Consider the following 16591-nt stretch of genomic DNA (forward strand, 5'->3'; position numbering starts at 1 on the left):
GTATAAATGCAAACCAAGATTAAAGCACTCCAAAGGCATGCTCCACATTCTTTTTCACTGTCTCTTAATGTTGAACAAACAATTTTCTTTTATCTGCTTGTGACATTGGAAGAGAAAATTTAGAAAATTGATGAGTAAAAAATATACAATGATTTCTATTTATACAAATATTAATATATAAAATTATATTAAAAATAATTTTATAACATTATAACAAATATACGTTCTACTCTTATTATATACCATTAATTTTTTCTTTGAAATAGTTCACTTTATAACGTTAACAAATATAACAATAACAAAAATTGTATATCAAATTTTAGAATTTTATTATATAAACTTAATTTTTAATTAAAAGAATAGATGCACGTGTGTTTCTATAAAGGTTAAAACTTTTATTTGGTCCTTTATAATATTTTTTTGTTTCAATTTAGTTCCACTTTAATTTTTTGTTTCAATTTGGTCTTCAATAATTTAAATTATTGTAATTTGGGACTTCCGTCCAAATGATTTAAACGGAGTTAACTGTTGGCCATGTAGATATATACCAGGTGGATGCCACGTAGATGCGTAGGTGGACGCCAAATTTCTTGAATACACCTGGAACTAGAACGGTCCGTTCTGAAACCAGAACGGCCCGTTCTGGTTACACTATGGGTGTGTTAATTTTGTACTTGGAACGGGTCGTTCCAGATGCAAAATTAACATACTAATAGTGTAAATCCAGAACAGCCCGTTCTGATTTCAGAACGGGCCGTTCTGCTGCGCTCGTGGCGTGTTAAATTTGCATTTGGAACAGCCCGTTCCGGTTGCAAAATTAACACATAACATGTGCAAGCAGAACGGGCCGTTCTGCTTTCAAAACGGGTCATTCTAGTTCCAGGTGTATTCATGAAATTTGGCATCCACCTATGCATCTACGTGGCATCCACGTAACCAACAGTTAACTTCGAAAGTCCCAAATTGCAATAATTTAAATTATTAGAAACCAAATTAAAACAAAAAATTAAAATGAGACTAAATTGAAACAAAAAAATATTATAAGAGACCAAATAAAAGTTTTAACCTTCTATAAATCAGTCACTTAATTAAAATTAACCACAATAAAAAATCTTATTCGAATCTTTCAAAGAACTTGCGGAGTTTAAGACTTTGCGTTATGGATGACCTTAAGTACTACAATTAAGATAGTCATGCCACTAGCTAGATATGTAACTGATGTAAGTAATTAATTGTTATTAGTTATTACACGATTATTTGGATTTTTTATTTTTACAAATATGATAATAAAAAATTAAAAGTAAAACGAATCATTAGAGTCGATTTAGTGATTGAAAGTTGAGATAGAATGTACAAATTTTCGATTCAAATCCTAATACATTATTAATTCTAATGAATAAAAAAAATTAAAATATAATTAAAAAAATCTTTATAAGAAACAAAATTTAAATTTATTTTATAAAAACATAGTTATCATACAAATTATATATATATATATATAGTAATGTTATGTGTCAATTTGTTATATTAATAAAATTTTCAAGTTATATGATACATTAAACCATTAATATAATTAAGTTCATAATTTTTAAGATATTTTTAAAAAGTTAATTTATTAAACAAAAAATAGATCCACAAGCATAATTTATGGCCCAATGGATCAGGAGATGTCATAACAGGATAATAAAAGTATCCACAAACATAAGTCTAACAAATAACAATTAATGTTTTTGGATAATATTTCATTTTTTTTTAGTATTGGTTGTAGTTTCTCTATCTCTTTTCCTTAATCTGGAAATAAAATATTCAAATTACCTCTAATTTATCATGTCATTCGGTGTTTTATTTTTATTCTTTATGTTTATCTGTTATTCAGTTTCAAGTGTGAAGAAAAAGCTTTATATTGTAGACCCGTTTGTCACATTCACCAAAAACTGTGTGGAGGGGTGCTCTCTGTATATATTCGTGTCTTTGTTCTAATGTTCATTTGAATATGCAATGAAATGCTACATGTAATGGAATTTTTGACATCTCAAATGTGATTTTAAGAAATTAATAACTATATCACGTTTCAAACCTAATTTCTGTTTTCTTAAGGGGTTTCCAAACATGGTAAGCGTCATACAGTGAAAGACTCAACGGCAAGAATTATGAGAGATTCGTAGCGATGTGAATCATAATTTGCTAAAGCATTTACTAAAGCATGCTGCAAACGTTTGGGGTTTGGCAAAGTGCATCTTGAAGAAAAACGTTATACCATACTAATTGCTGTCGGTATCCTTTAATTTTACTTTCTTTATGAGTTAAGTAGTTAGGATGATCCGTCATCTGTCTATATCTTTAATTTATTGATATTTTTTATTAGTCAATAGTGCCCGTATTGTAATATAGGATATTAATTATTATATTATTAATAACTTTTCAAAAATATCAATAGTTAGTACTTGTTAAAGATAATAAAATAATGTTTGGTGAACAGAAATCACACTTTTAGTTATTTAGAACATCAAGAACTGTTTATCGTAAAATGAGTCGACTTAGTCTACTAGTTGCACCTTATTATCAATCCACAAAAAAATATAAAAAGTTGGGTTGTCTTGCCAAACAAAAATGGACAGGGCACCTTGGCCCATCCCCACATAAGAGTGGGTTAGTGGGCTAGCTTGCCAAAAAAAAAGGAAAAAAAAAGAAAAATATTACATATATATTTTGGATATCTCTTTTAATATATTTTTTTTCTCAACACGTAAAGAATCCACATAAATTAGTATGTGTAAATAATAAAATAAATCTTAAATTACAATAAGATTTGATTTGATTTGTTGCACAATAAATATTAAATTACATGTAATAAAATAAGTTAAATATACAATATATCTGTTGCTCAAAAAATTATAATAACACATGTGACTTAATTAAAACTTAACATTAAAAATAATAAATAAAAGTTAGACAAGTCAGTGACCAACCTACCCTAGCCTACCATTTGTCCTAACTGACTAACGAGTTAGGCGAGGTAAGTTAGTAGGCTAAGAAGTCTAACCTGACTTGCCAATTTTGGCAAGTTCGCAAGCAGTGACTTATTTTGTCATTTCTAGTACTAGTGGTTAGTGGCAAATGCAAGACCTAAGTTAGTGGGGACAATTATTTTTTAAAAGAAAAAAATAATAATAATCATGATCATATAGACAAAATATAAATGTCAAAAATAATCATGAGTGAATTTAATATATAAAATTAGGGTTACAAAATAATATTTTAAACATATATTAATAATTTAATTAAAGTGAGAGGTACATTTGTCTACTTTCATTATAATGTAGGTCCATTAGTGTTATTGACAGTGGTTTGTATGTCTTCATCAAGTTTTTTAAGATTAAAAATCTAATATTGAGCATGAAATAAGTTTTAGATTACTTGGACAATTATAATTAATGTTATTATTTTTCTCTAAAACTCAGATTAATTAGATGTTAAAGTCTAGAGCATATTGTTGTTGTTAGTCCCAATTTTGCGATCAATATATTAATATTTATTTGGATTAATATTAACATTATTATTATTATTATTATTATTATTATTATACAATAATGATTGGTAATATGGGTTTATATGATGGACCTTGTGTGGGCTTACTATGATAGGTAAGTGAGTCCTTATTGATTTAACAAGGAGAGATCCCTATTTCTAACCAATGCATAGTATAATTGCCCTCATTGAGACTTTAGTAAAAAAAAAAAAATACAATGGAATAGAAATGGTTTCTTCCCTTTATTTTTTCTTATCCATCATAAGAACTGAATGAATCAAATGTCATTTGCCTATCCATGTATTTCTAACTTTATTATTTGTTGTTTTATACATGTTACATTTAGGGATTAAAAAATATGTAAGGATGTATGAATTATTTATTGTTAATGTAATCTTTTCTACATTCATTGTATATAACAATAAGTAATTATGTTGGGAGAAAAATACTCACCTTGTAATCTACTTACAATTCTCGATAGAGATTAATCACCATTTTTAACATTGAATACTTTGTGTCATAATTGTCAAATTTGGATCATTCGATTCAACTAGTTAGATTGAGAACCAACTTGGCGACTAGATGTGTCAAAATGAGTCAAATCTAGTAGATCAACCCAACTCGCCATAGGGTCGGGTTGGGTCGAGTTAGGGAAAAAAAATTATATCATTTTTAGCTAAATTCTAATTCGACTCACTTAACCTGTGAGCCAAACAAATTCGAGTATAAGTAAGCCAAGTTAACTCATTTAAGCCACTATTAATATATATATATGTTTTATTTAATTTTTATTTGAAATTTTGATTAATATTTTCTTATATATTTGCATTTGAATTAACAATAGACTTTATTTGTAGATATAAAAAATTATAAATTTTTATTTTATTTATTAAAAATAGAAACATGTAATTAAATTTTTTTTTAAAAAAAATTTGGTGAGCCAATTAACCCACCTAACCCATCAACTCGTAGTGGGTGGAGTCGGGTTAAAATTTTTCTGGTTCACCAAAAAGTGAGTTGGGTTGGATTGATCTGTTTAAAACACTAACCCATGATGAGTCAATGTGTGTGAGTCGGGTTGGCTCATTTTAACATTTGTACCGGTGATCAATCTGGTGACTGGTGCAATAACTATGAAAAATTGTTTTAGAACTGATCAAACCAGTCAAAAACCAATCAGGAGTCGGGTTGAATTGATTTTTTTAAAAAATTTATTTAAAATTTTCATGATAAATATATAAATATATTAATAAAAATAAAAATTAGAATATAATATTTTATCTACCATTTTTAATAATTTTTTTATAAAGATATAATTCAATCATTTATATTAATTTATAATTATTATATCATGATATTTTTCATTTTATATTATATTAATTTGATATTTTTCTATTCTAAATATAATTTTTTTTATTGTTAATGTATATAATTATTTTTTAAACTAAATTATATTTTTGGTCCCTCTATTTATTTTTAAGATTCAATTTAGTCTTACTATTTTTAAACTATTCAATTTGACCCTTTGTTTTTTAAAAAATATTCAATGTTATTATTTTGTTCAAATAAACACTAATGAAGTAAATGAAATTACATAAAAAACTAATATTATTTATTTAAAAAAAAATTGAGGATCAAATTGAATATTTTATAAATAAGGAGAAAAATTGAACATTTTAAAAATGACATGATCAAATTGAATAATAATTAACAAAATATTTCTATTTGTGTGAAATGTTAAAATAAGTGTTTGGGATGTTAGAGAAATTTTTATTCAATCTGACCCCTCTTTTTTTTTTTTTGAAAATTTAATTTAGTCATAATACTTTTAAATGATTTAATTTAATTTTTTAATTTTTTTAAAAATATTGATCAATGTTATAATTCTATCCAATTTTATTAACGTCATTAATATCAATTTGAATAAAAGGATAACATTAACAGAGGTATTAATATTAAAATTTAACTTTTATTTTATTAAAAGTTTAACTCAAATATAATTATATTTAAACTTTTATATGCCCTTTAAATATTAAAAAATATATAAAAAACATTTTTTTTATTTTAATTTTAATTATAATATTATATTATATTTATGTAATATCTTTTTAATGTATTATGTAATTATCATTATTAGTTTATTAATATTGATTTAACCATAATTAAATCATTAAATCTTGGATGAATATTGTGACTTGCTTAATTTAAAAAACATTTCTTTGTATCAATTTCGTAGTTAAAAATTAATAAATAAAATTTAAAAAAATTAAGATATTTCATGCTTTATATGGGTATTAACAATATCGTTTGACTTTTTTTCGTGTGAAAAAATTAAGTAACATTGACATATGATTAATTACATAGGCATCAAGTGAGAATGCCTCTTTTAATAGCAAATGGATCAAGAAAGAGAGTTCATAAAGTCAAAGATGAGTCAGTACATGAAGTAAGTTCCAAAACGCATGGAGGTTCCGTCGGAGCCTCCTAATGGTGGAGAGGGAGACCGTTTATCCTTTAAAGAGAAGGTTATGGGTGGCCCTTCTTCACCTAAGGCTGTACGTAACCTTATTAAGGAGGAAACCATGACCTTGGAGTTCGAGGGAGGTGATCATCTACTTCCTAAGTTTAACACCGCAAAACCTACGTTTGAGCAACTTTGTGTCTCTTAGAAAGAGTGTTTGGTGATCAAGATACTCAGGAAAAAGGTCGGATTCCTAACTGTGCGGGAGAAACTCCGCTTATGTGGAAACTACAGGGAGGCTTTGAACTCATGGATGTATCTCATGGTTATTTCATGGTAAAGTTTGATATTAACGTCGATCGAGAAAGGGTGATGCAAAGGGGACCTTTGATGATTTTTGATCACCATTTGATCGCTCGACCGTGGTCTCCTGACTTTATGGCATCAGAGGCTAAAGTGGATAGTATGCTTGTATGGGTGCGATTTCCAAGGCTCGACATGGTTTTTTATGATGAGAGGGTTCTTCTAATTATTGCGTTAGCCATTAGTAAGCCTATCAAGGTTGATCTTAAAACATTAAACATGACTAGAGGCAAGTTCGTGTTGAAATTGGACTAGATAATCAACGATGGGGAAATTCTTCCTCAATGGTGTATGGTATAATGTTGAATACGAGGGCTTGCACCTCCTATGCGTTGTGTGTGTGTGTGCTACGATCATGTAGCTCATAACTATCCCACCGCTATACCAGTTCCAAATTCTCCGTTTGATAGTAATGTAGAAGCAACCAAGGTCAGGTTAGGATCGTCAAAGGATTATTAGGTCAAAGTGCTGCACTTTCTCCAGATTCAGTAACCGCTACTGTCTCGGTAATCCTAACTAATCATGCCCCTAATCCGCATGGGGACTGGCTGGTGGTGAAGCAAAAAAATAGGAAGCAACAAAACAAAAAAAATCTTCGAATCTTGGGCACATTGTGAATCAGCTACAGCCTACTGTTGGGAGATATCGTGATGGCCCTTCTGACGGGTCTCCTAAGTATACAATCTCTTTGGGGAATTATTAGGCATCAGAAATGCTAGTAAAACCGCTCATTATTGCGAAGGATCATGAGTCTACACCATGTTGTAATGAGGAGAAGCGAGGTCACATGGAAGATCACTTTGACACCACGTGGTACCAAAAATCTGGGGAGGAATGGGTTTGATTTGGAGATTGTAATACCAGCTTCTTTCATGCACAAACCCTTATTAGAAGAAGAAAGAACAAGATTCGTGGCATCTTTCTTATGAATGGTATGTGGCAAACAGATCAGACAGTGATTCAAGCTGACGTGAAGTGGTACTTTATGAAACTATTTCCTGCGAATCATATGACTTCATCTACAGACATGTCGAATGGCTTTCACCAAAGCTAGGGGAGGAGGTTGTCTCAAGATTGTTGGCTCTTGTTAGCAATGAGGAGGTACAACGGGTTGTTATCAGCATGAAATCTTTCAAGGCCCCTAGACTAGATGGCTTTTAGCCCTTTTTCTTTAAACAATATTGGCACACTGTAGGGGACGAGCGCTAGCGACTAGTTGAGGGAGCTTTCCAACATGTTTATTCTAATCCAACTTTTTTAGAGACCTTTATTGTTCTTGTGCCTAAGGTAGATAATCCGGTGCATCTTAATGAGTTTCGTCTGATCAACTTATGTAATGAAGCGTACAAGGTACTAGTTGTTTGCCTTTGTCCGTTCTTGGATGATCTTATTGTCCTTTACAGCGAAGTTTTATACCTGGTATGGGAACATTAGATAATAGTATTCTGGCTCAGGAAGCTCCTAACTTTATTCACTAGGACAAGTCTCAAACAAGCACTTTGACTCTGAAAATTGACCTAGAAAAAAATATGATAGAGTTAACTGGAATTTCTTTCGAGCCACTCTAAGGAGGTTTAGATTCCCAACAAGGAAAAGTAGGTTAATCATGTGGAGCGTGACTAATTTGTCTCTATCAATACTATGGAATGGGAATAAATTGTATCCTTTTGCACTCGGGGCCTCTGTAAAGGAAATCCCCTCTCACCATATCTGTTTGTTTTATGTATGAAGCATTTGGCCCTCCAGATTCATGAATGGAACAAAGTAGGAATTTGGGAGCCTATCAAGCTTTCACATAATAAACCTCCCATTTCACACCTTTTTGCTGGCAATGTCATCACATTTTTTGCAAAGCAACTACAAATCAATTAGTTCAAGTAGTTACATCAACGTTAGAAGGCTTTTGTAACATCTTTGGTCTTAAGGTAAACATGGACTAATATGAATTTGTGATATCTAATCGTGTCCCTTTTTATAGGAAGGCCCAATTGGAGGGAATATGCATCTTTAGCTCACCCCAAATGGATAAATACATGGGTATACCCATGATCCAAGGGAAACCCAAGCTTTCTGATTTCCATCACATTGTAGAACACTTTAAGATTCGATTGGCATCTCGGAAGGGGCGACTTCTTAATAAGGCTGGTAGGTTATGTCTTGTCAATTCTAGCATCACAACCATACCTACTTACAACATGCAATCCCTTTGGATTCCACAAGGGGTGTGCAATCTTATAAACCAGTTGTGCATGTTGTTGATTTGGACGAAAGAGGGTAATGCTAGATTTTGATCCCTGGTTGGGTGGGATACCATCACTAAACCAAAAGAGATGGGTGGCTTGAGTATTAGAGAATCTCGACCGAAAAATATCTCTTTGATTGGCAAGATAATAAGGGACCTAATACACTCTCCTTAGAAACCATGGTTTCAAGCCATCTGTGATATATATCTCCGGGATAGGTCTATTTTACAGGTTATTACAAGGAGAAACATGTCTTATGTGTGGAACAACATTACCAGGGCGCTATCATTCCTATGTGAAGGTTTTGAAGTACAACTAGGGGCAGGGATTTCATCATTCTGGTTTGATGATTGGATGGGTACCAGTCCCTTATGTCATGAGGTATCGTACGTTCATATTTGTGATTAATATTTAACGATTGCTCGTTGTTAGATGGAAGGGTCGTGGAACTTGGGGTCTCTATATACACAACTTTCCCAGGTCAACTTGGATTGAATACAACAAATTAGGATTCCAACTTTACCATAAGGTCGAGATACCTTCATTTGGAGAGGAGATGCGTCTAAGAGATACACAACAGCTTCGGGATTTAAATTTCTTCTCCGCACTACAACACCCACATAGGACTCTATTTGGAAGACTATACGATTACATATACCAAAGAAGGTGAAATTCTTTTCATGGCAAGGATTACATTCAGCTCTACCAACAAATGGCCAGAGATTTCAATGTCATTTGGCTTTGGAGGAAGCCTGCTCTCAGCGCTCCTACATGCGAGAAGATGTTCTACATGCAATTCGAGGTTGTTCTCATTCCCAGGAGATATGGTTAGTTGGAAATGTCTCATCTTTTATATTCTCATCCACACAAGATTGTTTTAGCTGGTTCCAATTATTGGTGATTCATTCAGCAGTTGTGCACCTTACTATGATTGCTTGGTGGACATGTAGACTATGGAATAATATGGTGTTTCATGGAAATGAGTGTTTTATGAAATACGTGACCCGCATGATTGGATATTCAATTTCACAGAACTCCCTGTATCTGACGAAACATTCACTTTGGATTGATAATATTGTGTGGTTGCCACCAGAAGCACCTTGTTTGAAACTTCATGTTGATGGGAGTTGGTCAAACCAAACTCATACCATTGGAATAAGCGACTGGTGGGAGATGTGGTCAACAAATGGATAGTTGGATTTGCTAATTCTTATTTTGATGGTAATCCATCAGGGTAAAACTTTTGGCTATGGAAGAGGGCATTAAGAATTGTTGGGAGTTGGGATTTTGTATATTAATTTGTGAATTCGACTGCCAGGAGGTAGTATCTGCTGTTACAGGTCCACATCAGGAGATGGATTCATGGTACCAACGTGTTATTAGCATAATAAAAGATAAATTGACAAGGAATTGAGAAGCTTCATTTTCCATCATACCTTGGAGTATCAATGGAATGGCTCATGCTCTAGTATGGTGAGGTGCTATTGATTTTGTAAATAATGTGAGGTGGCGAAGTCCTCCCACCTTTGTGTTGCATGCGATAGGAATGAATGCTGTGACCCTTTAGTTTAGTTTAGTTTTTTTTTTTTTTTTTTTTTCCTTTGATTAACTTTCGTTTGTTAATATATATATATATATATATATATATATATATATAATTTATAACTATAATAAAGGGGATATAGGAGATGTAATTGCTTTTTAGTCTCTATTTTTTAACAGACCATTATACTCTTTATATCCAGATATAAAAAAAATCTTAAATTTTCTTTAAATAATTATACACAATTTTCTAATATTTTATTACTGAATAACTATTAGAAGCACGAAGTGCGTCTACCCTTCTAGTATCAATAAAGATCTTCAAATTGTAAGTTTATATCTTTAGAGTCATCTCATAGATATTATTCGTTTTGATATAAATGATGTAAAACTTTTAAATATACTAAAATAAAAAATATACTTAAATATTTTTAAAAAATATTATATATTTTTAAACATAGATAAATTATTATGATGTTTTGTAATCTAATTTTAAATTTTAAATATTGAAATATTTTCTCTAAATTATGTAAATTAAATTAATATATCAATAGTAAATAAATAAATATCAATTTATACATTAAAATTTTAGTTTAATTTTGATGTACTTTACAACTAGTTAATCAATATTAAAGTATTATTTGATAAAAAGTTATTATTATTTTTTATTTTTAAAATATTATTAAGATCTTACAACAATGACAATTTGAGATTTTTATACATAAATTAAGAATAATAATATAATTATCACTTTTTATAATATAATTTTATTAAAATAATTTATTTTCATAAATACATTATTTTTAATTATAGTTGTTGAATAATTTATAAAAAAAAATTTAAAAATAATTAAGATTACATTAAAAGTAAAAATAAACTTGACAACCGTATAAGCCTATCATATGTATATATTATTTTCTCTTATCACTTTAAATAATAATAAATAAAAAAAAGTAACATAATTTGTGGTATACACGTGTCAGACATCGAAGGGTGAAACGTAGAGAAGTAAGGGCGAACTACTCAGACTAAAACTAAATTCTGATCACGCCGTTGTCGCTTCGCTTCTCAGTCTCACTCTCGTTTTCGCATCCCCTGTCGTTTCGCTTCTAAGTAAGGGTTTAAGGTTATGCCCTTGCAATGTTTTCTTTGCAATTTTGTTTTCTGCTTTCAAATACGCATCATCCTTAGCGGTTTTCCCAGTCAATGAATCCCTTTTAGTTTTGTTTGTGCAAACCGCATGCTGCGTTGTGGTAAATGGGCATTGGAGAACTTTAGTTTATTAGGCTTTTGAAAATCAGAAAAGCTAGGTTTTAGTTTGTGGAATATTTTATATTAATATTTCTGGGTTTGAAAATCAACTGCCTTCGCGTTTGTGCGCGCATTTCTGTGTGTTTTAGTGGAGAAGTAGCGTATTGTTTTGCACACACTTTGTTTCATATTCTTTTAAATGAACTGTTTATGGTATTTATACCTCTTTGGTTTGGTGGCTTTAAGTCAAAATTGAGCTGCTACCTTGAGTCAGGCCTCTGCATCTGTCAATAAAAGTGGTGGTGGTGGTCAATTGCAGGAGGCCCCCATCATTGTGGAGTTTTTGCAATTGTCTTTGTAAAATTGACAGCATAATTGATGGCCATGATTTGGTTAAGGCAGCTTCACAATGTTCACATTGTCATTATATGAATTTGTGTCGAACAATTTTTGAGCATTTCCAGCAGTTTATTTGGTCATCAACTCATCATATCAGTATATCACCATCACCATTATTGCAACCATATTCATAGGTACAAGGAAAATATATTTGATTAAGTAGATAATTTTGGCACTTATCTGGAAAAAAATGTATGATTGTTTATAGCTCAAAGGTCATGAAGAAGAAAAAATTTGTATCTATTCACGTTTTATGTAATAAGTATGAACGTGTGTGTACAAGCATCATACCTCATTATTTCAACTGTAGTTGTCTTTACTAGAACATACATTTCAAGTAGATAAATGTGGTTTTGATAGAATTTGTATGATAAGTTTATTGTTTAAAGAGCATCAGCCATCTAGTATAAAATGTTGTATCTAGTTGCATTTTATGCAGTAAGTTGGAACATGTGTGTCTTTATCCGAGAAGCTGGAATCTAGAAAAGCTTACATGTTTATCTATATATGAATGGTCATTAGTGTCATAGCTCATAACTATATGATCTCCTAGTACAATAGTGATTTTGGTGACATACTGACACTTGTCTCCTAGGAACAAAATTGATATCCATCAGTTTAATTATTAGCGTTTACTGCAAACTTTTAGTTTGAATAATACTTGTGCCTTTGAATTAGATTTATAAACTAGCACTCTAATATCTTTTTATTCTATGGCAGAAAGAACAACGGGAAGAAACAAACAATGTTTCTCAAAGTCCAGCTGCCCTGGAATGTCATCATTGCTGCAGAAAATCTGCAACCAGAGGGTCTGATGCTTCAGAGGGAAATCATTGTCCGCCTTCTGAGTGACTTTGCTGTGAAGAAGGCTACCAAAGATCTGGGCTACTTTCTTGCCGTGACCACATTGGAGAAAATTGGTGAAGGAAAAGTCAGACAACATACTGGGGATGTGCTCTTCCCTGTTGTTTTTAATGCCATTACCTTTAAGTTTTTCAATGGTGAGATATTAGAGGGTGTTGTCCACAAGATTTTAAAGCATGGAGTTTTCTTGAGATGTGGTCCAATTGAGAATGTCTATCTCTCAAACTTGAAGATGCCTGATTACCGTTATGTTCCTGGTGAAAATGCTTGTTTCATGAATGACAAAATGTCAAAGATAGGAAAAGATGTCACAGTTCGCTTTGTAGTGATAGGTACCAAATGGATGGAGGCAGATAGGGAATTTCAGGCATTGGTCAGTTTGGAAGGAGATTATCTGGGACCAATTTCATCTCCAGATATTTAGCTACATTTTCTGTGTTATTAAATTGTTGTTTTTTTGTTGAGAGTAAACTCATGTTGCTGTGGGGCTTAGTTTTTATCTTTCCTGGTACTAATCATGGAACCTATTAACCAAAGTAATGCAGTGGGGTTTAGTTTGTGAATAGCAGATTGGTGCTCTGTATATTCTTCCTTGTTGATGATCTTTTTAGTCAACTAAACATCTTTTATTTTTTTTTATTTTTTATTTGAATGATTTGTTCTCTGGAGGATCTTATCGTTGTGACAAACTATGCAATTCTTAGTAGTTTTTGATTCGTAGAACAAAGATGTTTATTGCCTTGAGGTATATGCAATAGATAGAAAATTTTCTATATGGAGCGGATGGAGTTCAGGTGGCAAACTTGTCCCTGTTTACTTGCATTAGCCTGTTGGTCAAAATTTGTTGAAAAAACAATTAATGATACCTCTGTCTATCATTCCTGTTAGAACTCTGATTACTGGGTTGTGTACGGACTTTTTTGTAGAAAGATTGTTCTTTTAAACTTTATTAAAGGGGATTCGTAAAAGGTTTAGGAGGGTTGTAGGGTGTTACTTGCATACTGTAGACCAATTTGTTTAATCCTATGAGTTATGATACAAGAAAAAGAATTTGCACTCTTGTTTCATGTTTGTGATAGGGATTATTTTGAAGTATTGGCAGCGTTGTTGGCCTTGTTAATGTTGTGTTTGTTTAGCTGGTGAATTATGGAGAGATTTGTTGTTTAGTAATCGATATTATATATTATTTAGTAGCCTATCTGAGGAATCTCTTTGAAGCAGATAATTGTCAAGCTAAAATGGTTCATAACTGATTATTTTTAAGTTAAAAGGGCTCTCAAGTATTCAAATTTGCTATTTTTAGGAGGTTAAAATATATATTTAGTCATTACAATATGCATTTTATTGACGACCTTGGCTTGGCTGATTGACCATAGTCGGGCATTTTATGAAGTTATTTACGTAGTTGGGGCTCTTTTTAAACAATGTACACCTTTGGGGCTGTTTATAACGGTGTTGCTATGGCTCATAGCGACACCAGTGACACGTGGATTTTTTTAACTCCAGGAAAGCCATGAAAGCCATGTTGATAAAGTCGTTACAGCCCATAGCGACATTAAACGGCTTGACTGAAGTCGCTATAGCCTATAGTACTCCATTTTTAATATAAAATAAAAATTTTAAAAAAATAAGTAAATAGTTTTTTAAAAAAATGCGAATATGTGAAAGTGACGCTATGGCCTATAGCGACACAGTGTCGCTATAGGCCATAGCGCCACCGGTTAAATTAAAATACATTAAAAGAAAAAAAATAACATAAAATAAATACAGAAAAGATAAATATATAAATATAAATTATAAGAACTTAATAAAAAAAATTAAAATCTAGAAAAAACAGATTAAGTAAATAATTAAAAAAAAAAACGTAAAAAATGGTGGCGCTATGGCCTATAGCGACACTAGGATAAATATTTAAAAACATATTTAATTCGTAAGAAAAATATTTAAAGGAAAAAATATATAAAAAAGTAAAGAAATTAAAGAAAAAATAAGTCTATAAATAGAAATTTATATTGAATTGGTAATATAAAATAAAATAATTTTAAAATTAATTAAATTAATAAATAAATAAATAAATAAACCAAAAAAATAGTGACGTTATGGCCTATAGCGACTGTGTGTCGCTATAGGCCATAGCGCCACAGTCTTAAATATTTAAATACTTAAAAAGAAAAATAAAATATATATAAAATAATTAAATAACAGAAAAAATTTGTATATAAATATAGATTTATATTAAATTGATAATATAAATTAAGAAGTGGAAAAAATAAATTAAGTATATAATTTATAAAAAATAACGTTAAAATGAGTGGCGCTAAGGCCTATAGCGACGCAGTGTCGCTATAGGCCATAGCGCTACCAGTGGTGGTTGAAAAATTTAAATGTTGGCTGCCACGTGTCAATTTACCGCGGTTGTGGCCAATGATAAGTTGACACGTGACTGTGACACAGTTAAAAAAACAACTTATCCTATATATACACATTTTCACCTCCGTTGGTCCCCCCTTCTCTTCTCCCCTACGAAAATTTCCCTTTGCTTCAGTGAGCAAGTTTTTGGGTTTTTAAATTTTTTTTAATTTATATATTTTATTTAAATTGTTTATGTAATAATATATTTGTATTATTTCAGGTTGTTGGTGTTTCTTTCGGGATATTATATCATACGAGGTATTTTTTATTTTATATATTTTAAATTTTGTAATTTTCTGCAATTTATTTAGTTATATGTAAATATTTGTTTTTTTTGTAATTAATGTGAAGTCGTTATAGGGTATATCATTTTAAGTAATTTATTTAAAAAATGATTTAATTTAAATTTGTAATTTTTTAATTTGATTGTGTGTAATTATTTAGTTGTTAGTAAATTTTTTTTTATAATTGTGAAATCGCTATAGCCTATACCATTTTAAAAAAATATTTTTAAAAATAATTTTTTAAATTTTAAATTGATTAAATTTAATTCTGTGTAAATTATATATATTTTAAAAATAATTATATTTAAATTGTTAATTGATTTAATTTATTTCAGTGTAATTGATATTAATTTAAATAATAATTATATTTAAAATTTAAATTGATAAAATTTATTTCTGTGTAATTTTTGTTTATTTAAAACACAATTATAAGTAAATTTTAAAATGATTTAATTAATTTCTGTGTAATTTATATTTATTGAAAAAATAATTATATTTAACTTTTAAATTGATTTAATTTATTTCTGTGTAATTTATATTTATTTAAAACATAATTATATTTAAAATTTAAATTGATTTAATTCGTTTCTGTGTAATTTATATTTATTAAAAAATTAAATTTATTTAAATTTTAAATTTATTTAATTTAATTCTGTGTTATTTATATTTATTTAAAAAATATTATTATTTATATTTTAAATTGCTTTAATTTATTTCTGTGTAATTTATATTTTTTTCGAAAATAATTATATTTAAATTATAAATTGATTTAATTTATTTATGTGTAATTTATATTTATTAAAAAAATACTTTTATTTAAATTTTAAATTGATTTAATTTTATTCTATGTAATTTACATTTTATTAAAAAATGATTTAATTTAATTATGTGTAATTTATTTAGTTATATTTGAATTTTTTTCCTATAATTTTTGTAAAGTTATTATGGGGTATATCATTTTAATTTATTTAGTGTTATATTACAGTTTTTTATATTAGTTTATTTATATTTTATATAATGTATGAAATAATGTGTTGTTATTTTTTGTTATAGATGACATCATCTTCTACATCTATATGTGTGACATGTGGACCCGTTGAGGATGATTTATTAACATTGCAAAATATACATGTTTCACAACATGTTTGGAATAGAGAAGATGATAGGAGATTAATAGCACGACGTGCTGCTCCAATGCGCAATGAAATTGACGGAATTCCACATCAAATAGTTCCGTTATTAG

At 29.8% G+C, this 16591-nt stretch overlaps 1 protein-coding gene across 3 annotated transcripts; it reads left to right on the plus strand.

The window, feature by feature from the left end:
* Positions 1-11116: 11116 nt before the first annotated feature.
* On the plus strand, positions 11117-13298 carry LOC109805154 (DNA-directed RNA polymerase V subunit 7). 3 transcript variants are annotated; one of them, XM_020367149.3, is made up of 2 exons: positions 11117-11251; positions 12509-13217. In XM_020367149.3, exon 2 carries the CDS (start codon positions 12534-12536, stop codon positions 13074-13076), a length of 543 nt encoding a protein of 180 aa, XP_020222738.1. In that variant the 5' UTR covers positions 11117-11251; positions 12509-12533; the 3' UTR covers positions 13077-13217. The 3 variants fall into 3 exon arrangements, with proteins under 3 accessions (XP_020222738.1, XP_020222739.1, XP_020222740.1); XM_020367150.3 differs by having other exon boundaries at positions 11179-11264; XM_020367151.3 differs by lacking the exon at positions 11117-11251 and adding an exon at positions 11330-11922 and having other exon boundaries at positions 12509-13298.
* The last annotated feature ends 3293 nt before the right edge of the window (positions 13299-16591 follow it).

The sequence above is a fragment of the Cajanus cajan genome, chromosome 7, assembly GCF_000230855.2.
Source record: "Cajanus cajan strain Asha chromosome 7, NIPB_CcT2T_4, whole genome shotgun sequence".
In the NCBI taxonomy this organism is placed as follows: Eukaryota; Viridiplantae; Streptophyta; class Magnoliopsida; order Fabales; family Fabaceae; genus Cajanus; species Cajanus cajan.